This window comes from Piliocolobus tephrosceles, chromosome 4 (assembly GCF_002776525.5).
Source record: "Piliocolobus tephrosceles isolate RC106 chromosome 4, ASM277652v3, whole genome shotgun sequence".
In the NCBI taxonomy this organism is placed as follows: Eukaryota; Metazoa; Chordata; class Mammalia; order Primates; family Cercopithecidae; genus Piliocolobus; species Piliocolobus tephrosceles.
The window spans coordinates 77987512-78005169 of record NC_045437.1 but is presented as its reverse complement, the minus strand read 5'-3'; the positions used below and the strand labels follow the sequence as shown (position 1 = coordinate 78005169).

The 17658-nt window shown below is 39.0% G+C and overlaps 1 protein-coding gene and 1 long non-coding RNA gene across 6 annotated transcripts in view; one reads left to right on the top strand and one right to left on the bottom strand.

Moving 5' to 3' along the window:
* Positions 1-213: 213 nt before the first annotated feature.
* Positions 214-11928, bottom strand: ZCCHC9 (zinc finger CCHC-type containing 9). 5 transcript variants are annotated; one of them, XM_023214964.3, is made up of 7 exons: positions 11807-11897; positions 10590-10716; positions 8145-8542; positions 4621-4771; positions 4303-4395; positions 2080-2148; positions 214-814 (listed from the first exon to the last, which is right to left on the bottom strand). In XM_023214964.3, the coding sequence occupies exons 3-7, from the start codon at positions 8523-8525 to the stop codon at positions 696-698; spliced, it is 813 nt and encodes a 270-aa protein (XP_023070732.1). In that variant the 5' UTR covers positions 8526-8542; positions 10590-10716; positions 11807-11897; the 3' UTR covers positions 214-695. The 5 variants fall into 5 exon arrangements, with proteins under 5 accessions (XP_023070732.1, XP_023070736.1, XP_023070734.1 ...); XM_023214968.2 differs by having other exon boundaries at positions 8145-8517; XM_023214966.3 differs by lacking the exon at positions 10590-10716 and having other exon boundaries at positions 11807-11928.
* A 13-nt stretch (positions 11929-11941) lies between these two features.
* Positions 11942-17658, top strand: part of LOC111544448 — a 42630-nt gene continuing 36913 nt past the window's right edge. The window contains exon 1 of the long non-coding RNA XR_002732162.1: positions 11942-12217. This is a non-coding gene — a long non-coding RNA (uncharacterized LOC111544448). The remainder of the gene's footprint in view (positions 12218-17658) is intronic.

Here is a 17658-nt window from a genome sequence, read left to right as displayed (position 1 = left end):
TCTTGAAAATCAAGGGCAAAAAAGAGCTGCTGTTAAATTGAGGTATTTCAATTTTAACTTTAGTAACTTGTAATCCTTTATGTCAAAACTAAAACAAAAACCAAATCCCTGTTTATTCTCATCTAGGATTCATAAAAAATCTTGTTTCCAAAGGGATTGTTACATGGATATTAACGAACAATGGCTATTTCAATCAAGAATCAAGTATTCAGAAAAACAAGCAATAGAAAATGCATTTTTATTCCATATTTTAAAAACATAGACTTTCTAGCAACTTATAAATTTCTATTATAATAATAAATTGATACTTTGAGCCAAGAAAATGATATAACCAAAAATTCACTTGTACCCTTTGTTTAGGAGTGTTTTACATTTATGCATAATTTTGCTTTTATAAAAGATGATTGTTACAATCAGGTATACAACTACTTGGTTATGTCTAAGTTCTGTCTCTTAAAATATGTTCTTTTAGAGAATCCATTTAATCATCTTATTCTTTTCTTCAATTTTCTCCAAACAGTGGTAGAAGTACAATTTGATGGACAGAATAAACAAAATTGTTTTCGATCACACCCAGATCATACTGGTATCTACAGTATAGTCCTGGCTACAAGGGAGCTCAACTCTAACTCGTGAAGTGGGCCTGGTTTAGAAAGTAATGATGAGGTGGTAACTAATGATAGTGCTAGTTGTTATCAAAAATTAACAACTTTAGGTATTTTTGTTTTGGGTTTTTGTGGTTTAGGTGCATCCAAAATTTCTTCATAGTCTGCACTCATTCCCTTTGCCCAACGACCGACTGTGACCATTCGCTCTGTAAAGGAATAGAAAAATCAGAATATGAGAAAAACAGTAATCAAATGCATCCACTCAGATTGTTACTGGTTTTGGAAAGGAACTCATTTTGACATGAATAATCACAAGGAGGGAAGACTCCATCACTAAAGGAAAGTGAGCAATTCTGTAATTGATTATAACCCTTGATTTCAGAGTACCACAGGCAATTTCTCATCCCAATTAGGGAAATGCAGCAACTACATTGCAATGCACGAATTGATGAGAAAGCTCTTTCATTCTTTCCCAGAGTTCATCATTACAGAGTCAATGAATTCCAAGAGTCTGTAAACAGCAAGGTTTATGAAGCATCAGTTTTAAATGCATAAGATTCTACCTGTGAAATTATACAACATCTGCTTGTCAGTCTTGTCATTTGGGAAGTGGCAATCCTCCCAGGGGGGAGAATTCAAATTCCACTTCATCATTTCAATCTTACTGCCTACAGTGTACTAAAGACTATCTTCTAGACAAGCTTGTAAACAAGAACTCTTGGTTTTCAAATTTAAATGTTAGGGATAGGAAGTAAGAATGAGCAGACTTATTTGTGTAGTGTTGTGACTATGTGAAATAAAAAGAAATTTGCTCTTTCCATAAGAAGCACTGCTGAGCTATCCTACTGTCTTCTTGCCTGCCTTCACACAGGATTATCATCATTCTAGTCCAGGCAAACTAATGTAATAATCATCTCCACTTCCTCAAAAGTCTGCCATAGGTATAGTGAACATCTCTGAAGTTTTTGATGAATAAGGCTGGTATTTCATCAGGAAGAAAATAGCCAGATTCTGTGTGGATAACACATTTTTAATATTTTTGGTAGTTTCTGCAATCAACTCTGAATCTTTTAGGTACATACAAAGCAAAGCATACATGAGGACACTCAATATTAAGACTATGGAAAGTTATTTCATATTTTTAATTTTCCCTTAGTGAATTCATATTTTTCTTAAGTAACAGAATTGGCTCTATTATATTAAATTCATTAGTTAGCAAATATAAATGCTTATGAATAAGATGTCTTATAAAGTCAGGGTCCCCTAAGGCTTACTGGTCACTTTTTTCCCCACCTCTTCAGTTACTCAGTACGATGTGTGTCTGTTGCTGACAGAGATTAAGTGATTGCTACAGTAGGAAAACAGGTCTTAAAATCATTAGCATCCCAATGAGTTATTCATAATAAGTGCAGAATAAAATGCAGAGAAATATTAATCTCACCCCTTCTAAGTAGAGGCCCAGAGGTCTCACCTGAATTCTGACTTTCAGGGCAATCTTTCTTTAAATGTTCCACAGAGCCACAAAGTTTGCAGCCGCCACCTATTGAAAGAGCAAAGCCACTGAATACCATCTCATACTTACATAGGGTTTTTAACATCTCAAAGCACCTTCACATCTTACTGGATCCTCACAACCTTGTCAGTTGTAAAGGTAGCTAGACCAGGAACATAGGGAGGTGCCACTATTCGTATTAAGAATTCATTCTCCATTCCTTTTAACCTCACAGAGCAGTAAATTGTACCCACCCACTGCTTCTTGCACGTGGCCTTGAGAAGTAGGAAAATGAGTTATGATGGAAGGCACTTGTTCAAGAGCTATTGCACAGAAGCCTGGATCTTAATGCTTAGACAGTCAAGAGTCTGTGAACCCTTGGACCTATAAATAAAAGTTGTAAGCAAATGCTCTTTCCTGAATAGCATGTCAGATTCTCTGTCAGTGGCCCAAAAACAGATTAGAAACTACTATTCTACTGTACAGATCAGATGGGGGTAAGCATTTACAAAAGAAAGTTAATTTTTGTTTCAGTGCCTTCCATTGGCCAGGCACCCTAACCCTATAAAAATGCCCATCTGCCTACTTTAAACATTTCAGAATTGTGAATCACAACACATGTGCTTTCTAAAATAAGTCTTTCACTTAATGATCAAACACTGTTGCTTAATGGTCAAGCATTATTTGATCATGCTCAAAATGTTAAGTGACTTAGAAAAATGACCTAATCAGATACAAAGATACAAATCTGGCTGAATTTTCTTTTTTCCCCAAATCTTGACTTTATTTTCAATATAAAAAATGCAAATTTGGAAACCCACCCTACTTTTCCCCCTAACATAATGCTTTACCTCTTAAAAACAAAGTACTAATTCTACATACATAAAATGTACCACACAAAAATGTATCCAATGTTTCTATTGCTATCAAAGTGTTCTAAATTAAAACAAGTCACAGAAAGCCCCTTACTGTAAACAAAAGACTACAAGTTATAAAATCAAAGTACACACAGGCTAATCTGGCCAAATTTTCACATCTATGGGATCTACTCTCCTTGCTGCATTAAATCTTTTTTTTTTTTTTTTTTTTTTACATCTAGTCACTTTGGTTGACCAGTGAAAGCCATTTTTGCTCACTTGTCATGTTAACTACCCATTTTTATAAGCTCAAAACTGAAATGCACCTGAGCATTTTTCAGGCCCTGGCTTCTTTATATGCCATAGTGAAAAAGAAGCACTTGAATAATACACTTTAATCTTTATAAAAACTCTTTAGGCAAATATCATAATTCATTAACTCTAAGACACCATTGATTATAAGATGTATCATTATTGCACATACCTCTCAGAAAGAAAAACAGCTGTCAATTATGTGGGACCCACCAATGGTAAGATACATTCTGATTTCCAAGGGATTAAAATTGAAAAACTGTGCATCTTAGAATCAATAAAATATAGTTTTATCAGCTCCATTCTATAGCTGAGGAAACTGAGATCGAGTTTGGTAAGTTGGCCAAAGCCCCGCGCTAGTGAGTGGCGGTGCTGGCACTATAACCCAAGTCTGACCAACTCCAAAAGCTACGCTTTTTCACTGAACTTCTCCAGGGGGACACCCAGGACATGACACAAGAAATGTCTAGAGCCTGATGGCACCAGCCACCATCATCAACAGATAACAGCCTCCTCCTTAAAGCTTTAGACCGCATAGACTTTACTGTGTGAACCTTAATTGCCTAAGTTAAAGAGAAAAAAGCTACATAATCCCATGCCAGACAAATAACTAAGAAAAAAAATTCAGAAGCAAACATTGCTACAGTATTGAATCGTGTACCCACCCTTCCACAAAAATGGTATGCTGGCTGAGGCTGAATATATACTACGATTTTAAAAACCTCATATTAGCTTGAGATATATATAATCCCTCTGCTTCTATTATGTCTAAAAGTAGAAATGTATAATAGTCTCACAAATGATGAAGCAAGCACAGTTGGAAATACACACCTTAGTTTTTTCTGATTTATTAACATATGAAGTCAAACTGCACAAAAAGCCCAGTACATATGATAGCACTTGATAAAAATCATGTAATTCTCAAGGTTTTGCAATTTATTCAAGAATTTATTCAAGAACTGATTGAGTGTAAACTAAATCACAACTGCACGATAACTCACCATTTCTGCTATATGAAGATAACAGTACTTACCATCAGCATAGAGTCCTTTGGGATTATCCGGACAAGATCTAGACAGGTGCCCCATTTCTCCACAAACAAAACATTTTGCAAAAGGAAATTCGCCTGTAAAAATCAACAGTTCCTATTCAGTTGACAATACATATGGCAAGTCATAAAATTCACATTAACACTGAATAAAAAATATTTTTACATAACTTAAAATTTAATCTCATATGATTTCCAAATACTAAGTGGCACACTCTTAACAAATTGTGTTAAAAATATACCCAGGGTGCTATTTATTGGCTTTCCCCATGAACAAAGCAAAAAACTGAAAGAAACACATACCAAGAGCCGGGTCTACTTTAGCCTTACACTTGGTTATTTCGTGCTCTGTGGACCCACACCTGTAACATATCCCAGTGCCCATGTCTTGATTTTCAAGGGCGGCAGGGCAATCTGCAATTCCATGACCAGGTTTTCTACAATGGAAACACACCTGGGAAAACAAAATGTGGGTTGGCACACTGCAAAACTATACCAGTGACTTTACTAATTCTTGTTATCAAAAACATATTTAAAACATTTCTCATCTTATTTAGCTCTTTTTCTAAAATCTCAATATTTTATTTGTAGAAAAAAGGTTTCATATGTTCCTAAACAATGAGATGTCCTTTCCATCAGAGGGTTTCATTGCTTTTGAAAACCTCAATCGATAAATCTATCAATCTCAGGAACAATGTTATATATGTGGCTTTGTAGAAGGCAATTGCTTAAATGAATTGAGCAAATATGGACTATTCATTTTGTAACTGGAATGTCTGCAGTAGAAAAATGGCGTTTTCTATAGGAAATGGGCAGTGGCTATAAAAATTATCACTCAAAATGTGTATTTGTGTATAATTATGTACTCAAAATTTTTAAAAAATTAATTTTTTTAAAGTTCACATAATTGAATGAATTTGGGTCAAATGTTTCCATTCAAGTTATGATTCAAACCATAAGATATATTTCATAGCAAAAAGTACACCCTTGTTTTTGTACCCTAAATAGACTTTTTTTTTTTGAGATGGAATCTCGCTGTCACCAGGCTGGAGTGCAGTAGCGTGATCTCGGCTCACTGCAACCTCCGCCTCCCAATAATACTGTTCAAATTATTCTCCTGCCTCAGCCTCCCAAGTAGCTGGGATTACAAGCACGAGTCACCACGCCCAGATAATTCTGGTATTCTTAGTAGAGACAGGGTTTCACCATGTTGGGCAGGATGGTCTCAATCGCCTGACCTCGTGATCCACCCGCCTTAGCCTCCCAAAGTGCTGGTATTACAGGCGTGAGCCACCACGCCTGGCCATACACATTCTTTAATATTCAGAAATAGGTTTCATTTTTAGAATATATGCACAATACATTTTAAAGGAATAATTTACTCTGAGATGAATTATTTGGCTCCAACATAAAACTGAGCAATGGTTAGTTATTTACAGAAATTTGAAGAATTTTTTTGCTGCAATAAATGATAACATCAACCATAATCAAAAATGGCAGATATTTAAACTATTTTATTTAAGCTGGAAAAAGATATATATATTTCTTGGATAATAAATAGTCATTTAATTATGTTTTTCAAAATAACCACAGGTTTTTTTAAAAAGCAAATTCAACCGGCAAAATAAAACATTTATTTTGCAACTCTGTCCTTTTTTTCTTTTTTTTTTTTGAGGCGGAGTCTCGCTCTGTCGCCCGGACTGGGGTGCAGTGGCCGGATCTCAGCTCACTGCAAGCTCTGCCTCCCGGGTTTATGCCATTCTCCTGCCTCAGCCTCCGGAGTAGCTGGGACTACAGGCGCCCGCCACCTCGCCCGGCTAGTTTTTGTATTTTTAGTAGAGACGGGGTTTCACCGTGTTAGCCAGGATGGTCTCGATCTCCTGACCTCGTGATCCGCCCGTCTCGGCCTCCCAAAGTGCTGGGATTACAGGCTTGAGCCACCGCGCCCGGCCTCTTTTTTTCCTACTTAATAAAATATTGAAATAGAATGAGTCCCTTTAAATTCTTCAGTAACTTGTACATTTAGAATGAGCTGGTCCAAAAAAAAAGAAGCTGCATTTATTATACAAATGCAGGAAAAGCTATTGCTAAAACCTGCATCACCACTATAGGAAGTCTTGGCTTGTTGGTAAAGTCAAAGTGGTCTCTATTAAGCTGAGACTACTGCCTTAGTTCACAGCCTTCTCCTTTAAAACCTAATCATCACTTACTACAACATTTTTGAATGGTCCTTAAGTTTAATGTAGATGGGATTGTGAAGCGCTGATTGTAAATTTCAATAGCATAATCAGTTTATTAGCATTTAAGGACTGATGCTTAGTATAAGGCATTAAAAAAATAGCAAGGAAGTAAATTAACAACAGGTAACAACAAGCCATATACTATTTATATAGCACTCCCCTTTTTAAAAAACAATATCCTTCCCCACTTAATTACAAACATAATGCTTAAGAGATCCTAACAGTAAATGTCTTCAAATGGTATGCAATTCACCATACTGCCTATGTCAACTAAAGTGTCTTAAAATATTTAAAAATAGTTAACTTAGACAAAACTCTATCCTGATACCAATAGAAATGTTATCCTTTCTATCCAAATTTATCCATAAGGAATGTTTCATCAGTATTATCTCTAAATAATTATCTTTAAATAGAACAATGCGTAGACTAATCTTGCAAACAGCCAAAAGACACATTTATAGAGGCTGTTAACATTTCAAGCCTGCATTGGTGCAAACAGTGCTCTACATATAGTAATACTAATAAAAAATAAAAGTATAACTAGCAACAAGTCTTCATTCTTATGAAGTGGCGTGCTAGGAGACTTGGGAAACTCACTTAGAGAAGGGAAATAATTATAGCAAGTATTTCATCCCCTTTGCCTGACATACTTTAAAATCTAGGGCTAGACATTACAGAAAGAAACCTGCTGCCCCCAGCATTCCTCTGAATGTAATATGGGGGAGGGAGGAAGCAATGACTAGGGAGTGTCAAGGACTTTTAATTCTGCTATTACTCTGCTCTAACTAGTGTGACTCCTATGTACCTCTTTCCTGTGCTTCACTATTTCATAGATAAAGAATATCCTTTCCAAGTAATAGGGACCCACACACATTTAATCTGTTGTACTTTATCTTCTTCATAATTTTGACATTTTCTCAATGCTAATTTGAAAAAGGGGCTATTGGAAGGTGAGGATAGGTTTTGGTTTTTTTGGAAGACAAACTCTCGTTTTGTCACCCAGACTGAAATGCAGTGGTTGATCACATGGTTCACTGTAGCCTTGACCTCCCAGGCTCAATCCTCCTGCCTTAGCTGGCAGTAGTAGCTGGGATCACAGGTGTGTATCACCACACCTGGCTAATTTTTTTTTTTGGTAGAGATGGGGTCTCCCTATGTTGCCCTGGCTGGTCTTTAACTCCTGGGCTGAAGTGATCCTCCTGCCTCAGCCTCCCACAGTGCTGGGATCACGGGCATGGGCTACCACATCTGGTCTATAACATAGGTTTCGAAGTCAGGCTAGGTTTGAATTTCACCTCTGCTACTAGCTAAGTGGCTTTCACAAGTTATTTAATCTGTCTGCACTTCAGTGTTTGCCATCCATAATATGGGAATAATGCCATCACCTTTGCTGTGTTGTTGTGATAATTAACCAGTACATCATGTGCCTAGCATATATGTGCTAAAAAAGTACTAATCCTTAAAATGATGCTCTATGAATCTGGGACATAATGGTAACCAGACCCTGCTAAGATATATATGTATGTGAGTATAAGAATAGTTTCCAGCTAAATAAAGTAAATAACATGGTAGAAGCGATGCTCTCACCATTGCATTTTTCTTTGCCGCTTGTCTTTTTAATCTTCTTCCTTCCCGTCGACTGTCTTTCTTTAAAGCAACTGCAATTTCTTCCCTTACTTCCTCACTGTCTGTTGCTACAATTTGCCCATTGTGAACCATCTGTGAATTCTGTCTTAGGTATTCCATGAATCCATTCACATCTTCATTTAAGTACTCCTTTTTCTTTTTCTTTTTATGTTTTGCTTGGGGTGCATCATTTTTGAGGGATAGCCTATTGGCTTCAAGTTGTTTATGCTTTGGTAGGTTTTGGCTTGTTCCCTCAAAGGATCCCTTCTTCATGTCCTCCCATGATGTTGCAGGCAAGGGTCTCTTGTTACATGTGGTACTAACTCGGGCCCACCTGGTCATAATTTCATCAGAGGTACCTTATCAATTTTTAAGACAAGCATGGGTGGTTAGTCATCAACAACAAAAACAGCAAAACTAAAGAGACATGCTATATCACTATATCTCACATATGCCCATACGTTAAACTTTTAATTACTAAAACACTTTTTACTTCAGTTAGATATCTACATACATATTTAATGCTATAATATGCTGCAGACATGCTTCTAATATAAATCTACCACTTACCAGAAAAGCTGCCACACCAGTTAAAAAAGTTGTGCTTAAAATTGAAAAATTAAGAAATCAAATTGTTTCATAAAATATAAATCAGATAGTAATACAATGAATGCAATTATTCCTTCCACATTCTGCAGTTTTCCTGTTTATTTTCCTCAAGTCCCGCAGCTACTTTCTCCCAATCGTCTTGCTTAGTCTGCCATTTCAATGCAACAATTTGCATAGCAAATTACTAAGTATACAGAAATCATGTCCTTTAATATGAAGTTTGTTGAAATTTCCTGACAGAGTTATAAGTAAAACATAAAAAAGTGTTTAGTATCACAGGGTGATCCCAGGCTTCCTCTCTTACTAATCAAGGTATAAGCGACTTCCAGCCCAGTGATTTCACATCATCTTCGATTTTATTTAAATTATGATTTGAATCATAAGATACATTTCACACCAAAATCTGTATCTTGTTTTTATACTCTTAATACCTATGCTTTAATGTTCAGAAATACTTTTCATTTTAGAGCACATACATACTTTAAAGAAGTAATTTATCCTAACACTAATTATTTGGCTCCAACATAAAACGGAACAAAGTTTTGGTCACTTACATCCTAGTAATTTGGAGGATATTTTTTTTCCTGCAATGAATAAGAACATTCAGCCATAATCAAAGATTCATCAGCTACAGTCACATAGTACATAACATTTAGGTCAACAGCGACTGCACATGATACTGGTCTCAGATGATTATAATGCAGCTGAAAAATTTCTGTTGACTTTGTAACCCTCATAACTTGTAGTCTAACACATTACTCATGTCTGTGGTAATGCTGGTGTAAACAAACCTACTGGGCTGCCAGTCATATAAAAGCATAGCGCTTACAATGATGTACTGTACATAATACTAGATAATTATAAGTATTCCAGAAAAAGGCAGTTATCATAGGAGATGACAGCTCCATTCATGTTACTGCCCCTGAAAACCTTTCAGTAGGATAAGATGTGGAGGAAGAAAAGAGTGATACTGATGATCCTGACCCGGTGTAGGCATAATGTGTGTGTCTCAGTTTATAATAACAAAAAAATTTTAACAGGAAAAAGCTATAGAATACTGTAAGGGAATAAAGAAAACATTTTTTGTATAGCTATACAACATATTAGCGTTTTAAGCTAAGTGTTATTACAAAAGAGTGGGCTGGGTGTGGTGGCTCACGCCTGTAATCCCAGCACTTTGGGAGGCCAAGAAGGGTGGATCACGAGGTCAGGAGATCGAGACCATCCTGGCAAACATGGTGAAACCCCATCTCTACTAAAAATACAAAAATTAGCTGGGTGTGGTGGCGTGCGCTTGTAGCCCCGGCTACAGGCGCGGCTACAGGCACGCGCCACCTGGGAGGCTGAGGAAGGAGAATTGCTTGAACCCGGGAGGCAGAGGTTGCAGTGAGCCGAGATTGCGCCACTGCACTCCAGCCTGGGTGACAAGAGCAAAACTCTGTCTCAAAAAAGAGAGAGAGAGAGAATAGACTCCGTCTTAAAAAAAAAAAAAGGGTCAAGAAGTTAAAACTAATTTAAAAGTTTATAAAGTTAAAGCACAGTAAGCTAAGTTTATTGCTTTAAACATTTTTAAATAAACTTAGGCTAAGCATACAGCATTTATAAAGTCTACAGTAGTGTACTGTAATACCCTAAGTAATATCCTAGGCCTTCACACTCACATACCACTCACTGACTCACTCATAGCTACGGACAGCCCTGCAAGCTCCATGCGTTAAGTGTCCTATTCAGGTGTACCATGCTTGCTTTTATACCATATTTTTACAGTATCTTTTCTATGTTTAGATACACACTTACCATGCTTTTAGAACTGCCTACAGGCCGGGCGCGGTGGCTCAAGCCTGTAATCCCAGCACTTTGGGAGGCCGAGACGGGCGGATCACGAGGTCAGAAGATCGAGACCATCCTGGCTAACACGGTGAACCTGGGAGGCGGAGCTTGCAGTGAGCTGAGATCCGGCCACTGCACTCCAGCCTGGGCGACAGAGCCAGACTCCGTCTCAGGGAAAAAAAAAAAAAAAAAGAACTGCCTACAGTATTCAGTAGTCATACTGTACAGGTGTGCAGTCTAGGAGCAACAGGTTATCCCATACGGCTCAGGTGTGTAGGTTTGTTGTATAAGTATACTATGATATTCACCCAACCATGAAACGGCCCAACCATTTCTCAGAACTATACCAGTTGTTAAGGGAAGCATGGCTGTATTAAGCCACCACCTTTGTTGTTGTTGTCGCTGTTGAGACGGAGTCTCACTCTGTAGCCCAACCTGGAGTCCAGTGGGCCATCTCGGCTCACTGCAACCTCTGCCTCCAGGGCTCAAGCGATTGTCGTGCCTCAGCCTCCGGAATAGCTGGGATTACAGGCGTGTGCCACCACGCCTAGCTAATTTTTTGTATTTTAGTAGAGAAGGGGTTTCACCATGTTGCCCAAGGTGGTCTCGAACTCCTGACCTCAGGAGATCCGCCCGCCTCGACCTCCCAAAGTGTTGGGATTACAGGCGTGAGCCACCGCGCCCGACCTAAGTCATCACCTTTTAAGACCAGCATCCCTCGCAATCCCCCAAGTCTCAGCATCTGGTAACAGAAAGATCCCTTCCACAGAAGCTGAAGGGTGGACCCAGTGAATAGGTGTAAGAGGCTCCATGCCACTTCACGAGCGCACTCTTCGCTGAAGTTTATGCGACTGTCCCAGTGGGGACCAAAGCTGTTCAAAACGAAGTGGATTATCCTTCCCCCGCGTAAGTGGGAAGGGGGAGGCTCTGGGTTATCAAGAGCATGAAGTAGGAGAGCACGCCGGCCCACCCGCATGAGGATTCCAGAGCGGCTGGACGCGCAGCCCCCAGCAGCCGGAGCCCAATAGCTGAGGCCGACACCCCTACATAGCCCGAGCAGCCCGCGCTCAGCCAGCTCAGGGACCCAGCGGCTAGGCCTTCTGTCCTCCCAGCTTCCCATACAAGTTCTGCCAGGCCAGCGGGAACGAACACCACCTTGCAGTTTTCATGGCCGAGAACCTCACCTCACTGCCCTGCGGCCCAGCTTCTTACCGCGCACGAATCCTCCAGAGCAGTCGAGTTAACGAGCCAGGAAAGACCGCCCTTCTGCGGCATTGGAGACCGGAATCACATAGTGCCCGAGAGCGCGTCACTTCCGGCATCACAGGCGGTCTCTAGAAGCGGCTCGTGGGCGTTAAAATTGAGCTGAGTTTGCGGCGAGCTTAGTGATGGGTTGGCGATGGGCAGGGCGCCGACACAAAAAGATGAAGCGTTCTATCCGTGCTGTCTGAACTCACAGTGTAGTAGGCGAGATAGACGGGAGGATCGGTAGGGTGGGAGATGCTGGAGAGGCTTCCTGAGACTGGATAAGAAAACAAAAATCTGGTGAAATTGGCGGCAAGGAGGGAGTTCAGGACATTCCAGGCAGAGGCAAGGTAAAGGCGCAGCGGGAGTGGGTCACTGTGATAAAAGTCTGAAAAGGACATTTTGGGGGTGTCTTGGGTGAGAGGCAGTGCCTCATGTCCCCTCTTCAGTGCTCGTTGAGCATTAAAATGTTAACACTTGGTAGCCAAACAAGTTCTCTTTTTAAAAGGAAAACTCTAGAATCCTAAACGGCTCATTTTCTTTAGCGTGTTTCCAAATGCATACCACCACCAGCTGTGCCTAGTGAAAAAATGTGATTTACCAGGACCACTACTCTCAACTGTTTGCTCAATTCATTTAGCCTTTTGAATATTTGTCCACTTCTTTTATCTTTATTGGCACCTCCTCCCTCGTCCCATGTTGTACCTGTGGTTCTACAGCTGCTCTGGGGATTCATTCTGCCCCAGCTCCCTCAAATCCATTATCCGTGCCGTAGGAACGGAACTTTTGAAAATGTAAGTCGTATTACTGCTGTACTGCTTTAAAACTCTGCCATCGCTTCCCATTGTTTTTAGGATGAAATTCAAACTCCTTGTGAAGTCCCTGCCTACTTCCCTAGCCTCACCTTGCACAATCTCTCCTTTGAGCACCGTGCATAGGATCTTTCTTCAATTTCTCAAATGCCATGTGTTCCTTGCCGTCTCCAGGCCTTTACATTTTCTGTTGTCTTTGTATGGTACTCCTTTTCTTCTTCCAGTTACTTTCTACTCACCCTTCAAGGCTTTAAATATTTTATTCTCAAGAAAGCCTTCCAACTCCCTACTACCCCCATACAGGACCAATCCCCTACTGTGTGTTCATGGCAGTCTATGCTTTCTTATGACACTTTTCACATTTGTAATTACATAATAATTGTGTAAGTTTATTGTATCCTCATTGCCTGGTACATCGTTGGTGCTCGCTTCGTATTTTTTTTTTGTTTTGTTTTGTTTTGTTTTGTTTTTTGCGAAGGAGTTTGGCTGTTGTCGCCCAGGCTGGAGTGCAATGGTGCGATCTCAGCTTGCAACCTCTGCCTCCCGGGTTCAAGCGATTCTTCTGCCTCAGCCTCCCAAATAGCTGAGATTACAGGTGCCCGCCACCACGCCTGGCTAGTTTTTGTATTTTTAGTAGAGACGGGATATCGCCATGCTGGCCGGGTTGGTCTCAAACTCCAGGTGATCCGCCCACCTTGGCCTCCCAAAGTACTGGGATTACAAGCGTGAGCCACTGCGCCTGGCCCTCGTATTTATTAAGTAAATGAAGAATAAGTACTTTGCGATGTTTGTTTAAAGCAAACTAGAAAGTGGCCCAGTTTTCTTTAAGAGAAGGGATTTTAAAGTCAGTGCTGTAGGAATGTTGAGATTTGGTTTGGTACATATCACAAATATCCTACGTCATATGGTGGAGGAAGTTTTCAAAGACAACAAACAACAGCACCTTCCAGCTCTTGAAGATAGGAAACTTCCTGAAAGATATGTGGTAGTGCTTCCCATACTGTAATGATCTCAACCAGCTGGCTTCAGGGTAGTGACATTTCATGAAGAGGTTTGATCTTTTGTAGATGCCAGGTACTTGCACAAAACATACCACTAGAGGGCGCATTTAACTAAAATTTTCTTTTTATTGGTATATTGCATTTTAAACTGTAGGTCATTCATTCTTGGAAGTAAAGGAACATTCCGATTTCTTTTTGTAGCGGTATGTCCAATAAAGATTTGTAGTTGAATAAATAGGGCATAGAATAAGTCCTTTGAAATTCAGAGGAAACTATTGCTACTAATAGCTAACTTTACTGAACATTTTATAGGTGCCTGCAGTATGCTTAATGGTTTGCATATATACCTAATTAGTCCACTCAGTATCCTGTGAGGTTGGTGCTATTATTTTCTCCATTTTGCAATGAGGGAATAAGTTCACAGAGCTGACCTAACTTATCCAAGCTCACACAGCTAATAAGAGGTAGAGCCAGGATTTGAACCAAGATCTCAGTCTAAACCTGTGTGCTCTGCTACTTTGAAATACTGCAGAGGATTGTTTGTCTACTTGATCCACTTTAAAACACTTTACTAAGTTATCCTGACCCATGTTCGATTTTTTTTTTTTTTTTTAGAAAGTATTTTACAGTTCAAGGGATTATGTTTGTATTCCATTTTCCCATCTTATTGAAATACTGTAAATGTATTTTTTATAACAATATTATCAGCAAGGTAAATGTTAAATGAGGAATTCTGGTCTTCCCAATTTTCCTACTGCTGTTTCTTTTCCAGTCCTCAAATTCCTGATCTATGTATTATGTTTTGTAGCTTCATTCACGGGGAGAGACAGTGGAGTGTGTTTATTCCATATTACCAGGAATTGGAACCACTACCATTAGAATTTTAAATCTTCATTCTTGCCCAGATTCTCTCTGGATAATAGGCGCTTGGCCACCCTAGATGAAGGGACCAGTAGGCGATGAGGACTAGAAGTGTCCAAGGCCCAGTCTGGGTGGACCATCCCTCTAGCTGACTCACATATTAGAGTGAACAGCCTCCAGGCAGCCAGTTTACCTATAGAGCAATTTGAAATGGAGAACAGTGGATCTGGAAAGGAAGGCTGGGATGAGATTTTACCAAATTAAAGTGTTTTTAAATGTGAAATTACAGTGTTCAAACTTGACCATTAGAGCTTAAGCAATGAAGAACTGTTGATAGTGTTTTAGATCATACAGGAAATCCCATAAAATAGATCTGGAAAAGAGGGTTGTGTACGGAAAACTGTAGCTAATGCATTCTCTGGGCAGTTATTGAATTGTTTATAGTATGCAGAAAAATACAGCAGAAGAGAGAGGAAAAAAATTAATGACCCTGCTGTTGGAAATAAAAAGATTCAGACCAGTGACATTCTGACATCTTAAAAACCTGTCAGTGATATTTTTAACTGCTTTAGGATCCTTACAATAAGGCTCATGAGTAATAGAATTGTGAGGGTTTTTTTCTTTATACATAATTTTACAGATGTTCTTTAATGGGTGTGTATTACATTTAGAATCATTATTAAAGAGTTATTTTTAATCCATGGAGGTTTTGACACAACACATGAGAATTTCTAATTATAGATTCATAGAAATACGTACCTTTTAAAACCCTATCTTCTTGTTTTATAGATCAATAAATTTAATTTCAGAGAAGTTAAGTGATTGCCATAGAACACAATGCTAGTGACTGAATTTTGCTAACTTGCACATAGAAATGGCTCTGTGCTTTTATTTGCATTGTTGGTTTTCTCAGTAACAAAGTTACGAGCAATACTGCTTTATTTCAGAAGTGAAAGAAAAACTACTGGAAGTGTGGAGCAGGAGAAACCTATTAGTGGAAGTTGCTTGAGGTTCCTAGGCAGTAAGGAATAGGAATAATATAAAGTTTGTGTTGTCCTCTGAAAAAACTTGAATCTCTTTCATATTCTTTGCTTAAACATGGCAAAGAATAGCGTTGGAACACTAATCACAGAAATGATGTGTCCTTCTGACTCATCTTACCGTCTTCTGTTGTATTTCTCAAATTTGAGTTCCTAATCATATGTTTTAGTGGTTAGGATGTTAAGTGCTTCAAATGAATACTTAAATCTAAATTACAAACAAGTGGCAAGATTTGCAAGTTCTCCTTTATTCTCTGAAATGAGTACTTCTTCCTCCTCATGTCTGAGGAAGTCATACCAGATATGGGCCTTAGACTGTCCATTCCAAGGAACAGTGAGAGGTCGTATAGTTACAAATGGAATTCTGTAAAATAGGATAGGTGAGGAAAAAGCCCTTTTGGATATCTACTATGTGCCAGTACCTTAAGTGCTAAGTGCAAATGACAGAGAGGTCCCTGCCCTTAAGCAGCCAAGAGCCTGTGAGAGTAAGGACAGATTATTTTAAAAGAATAGCTATCAGGACAGGTCAAATGATTACTGTGGATGTGAGGGTAAAAAATGGAGGCAAAGCTGCCTATTTTGAAAATGTTCTGCTTACTCTCAAAAGGAGACATTTAGACCATGAATGGTCTCTGAAACCTGCACCCAAAGGCACCCTGTAGAATGTGTCAGATCATTGTTAAGATCTTCTGCTATGGTTTGGGTATGGCTTGTTGTACCCACCAAATCTCATGTTGAAATTTTATTCCCAATATGGCAGTGTCGGGAGATGGGCCTACTGGCAACTGTTTGGATCAAGGGGGCAGATCCCCCATCAATGGTTTGCTACTGTTCCCTTGGTATTTCCAGAGTTCTCTCTCTGGAAAGATGGCATTTGTTCTCTTAGGAATAGGTTAGCTTCCATGAGAGTGGGTTGTTAAAAAGACAGGATGCTTCTTGGGTCTGGTCCCACTTTGCACACACCCACTTCCCCTTTGACCTCTGCCATGTTTTGATGCAGGACCAAAGTCCTAAATATTCATCTCTTTTTAGATATGGAAATTTTAAAGGGATGCTTCTAGTTAATGTTTCTGTTATGATTGTTGTTCTTGTTGTTGTTGTTGTTGTTTCTCTCTCTCTGGGATACAGAGATACAGTTATAGGGTTTGTGCCTGAAGTAAACAAGTTGCCAAATTTGTTTCTAAAATAACCAAAAGCTGAGGAGATACCAGCACCATGCTTTTTGTCCAGCCTGCATAACTATGAGCTAAATAAACATCTTTTCTTTAAATAAAAAAATAATTTAAAAAAACCACTAATAAACTGATGTTATAAATAGTGAGGGAATTATGGTGGTATACAGATTACAGATAAAAGAATTCTTCCTGGGAAGAATCTAAAACTTCCTAGGAAGTTTTAGAAAAACTTCACAGTAGGGTGTGTTGCAGACAACTGGAGAGAGGGATCATGGAGGTGAGGAGGAGTCAGTAAAAAACAAATACATGTACTCAATCTAAAATCCTCTCCAATAAACTGAAGTGCTTTTGCAGATAAGACTGACACACACTGACACACAAAAAAGAGATAAAAATTTATGCTACTACTTTATAAAAGGTCAAAGTGAACATAGTATTTCATACCAATTTAGAAACTACTATATAAAATAATCTACCAGTAATTCTGGGTAAAAACAGTACAGTAATTAATGATTTCAGATAAACTAATTTAAGAGGACCACATACAAGGAAAAACATAACCTGCCCAAAACTATGGCATAGCAAATAAATGATCTTAGGAAACGAGGTCCCACAAATCTTTTAAGAAACATTTATGGACCAAGAAAATGTAGAAAGTCATTATTTGTATATATTCCGGAAGATGTGAGAGTCCGATGGTGAGCTGTATGAAGATGAATTGGACACAGTTCATACTCCCAGAGGAATCTAGTAAAGAAGACAAACAGGGCCAGGTGCGGTGGCTCACTCCTTTAATCCCAGCACTTTGGGAGGACGAGGCAGGCGGATCACCTGAGGTCAGGAGTTCGAGACCAGCCTGACCAACATGGTGAAACCTCGTCTCTAGTAAAAATCCAAAGAAA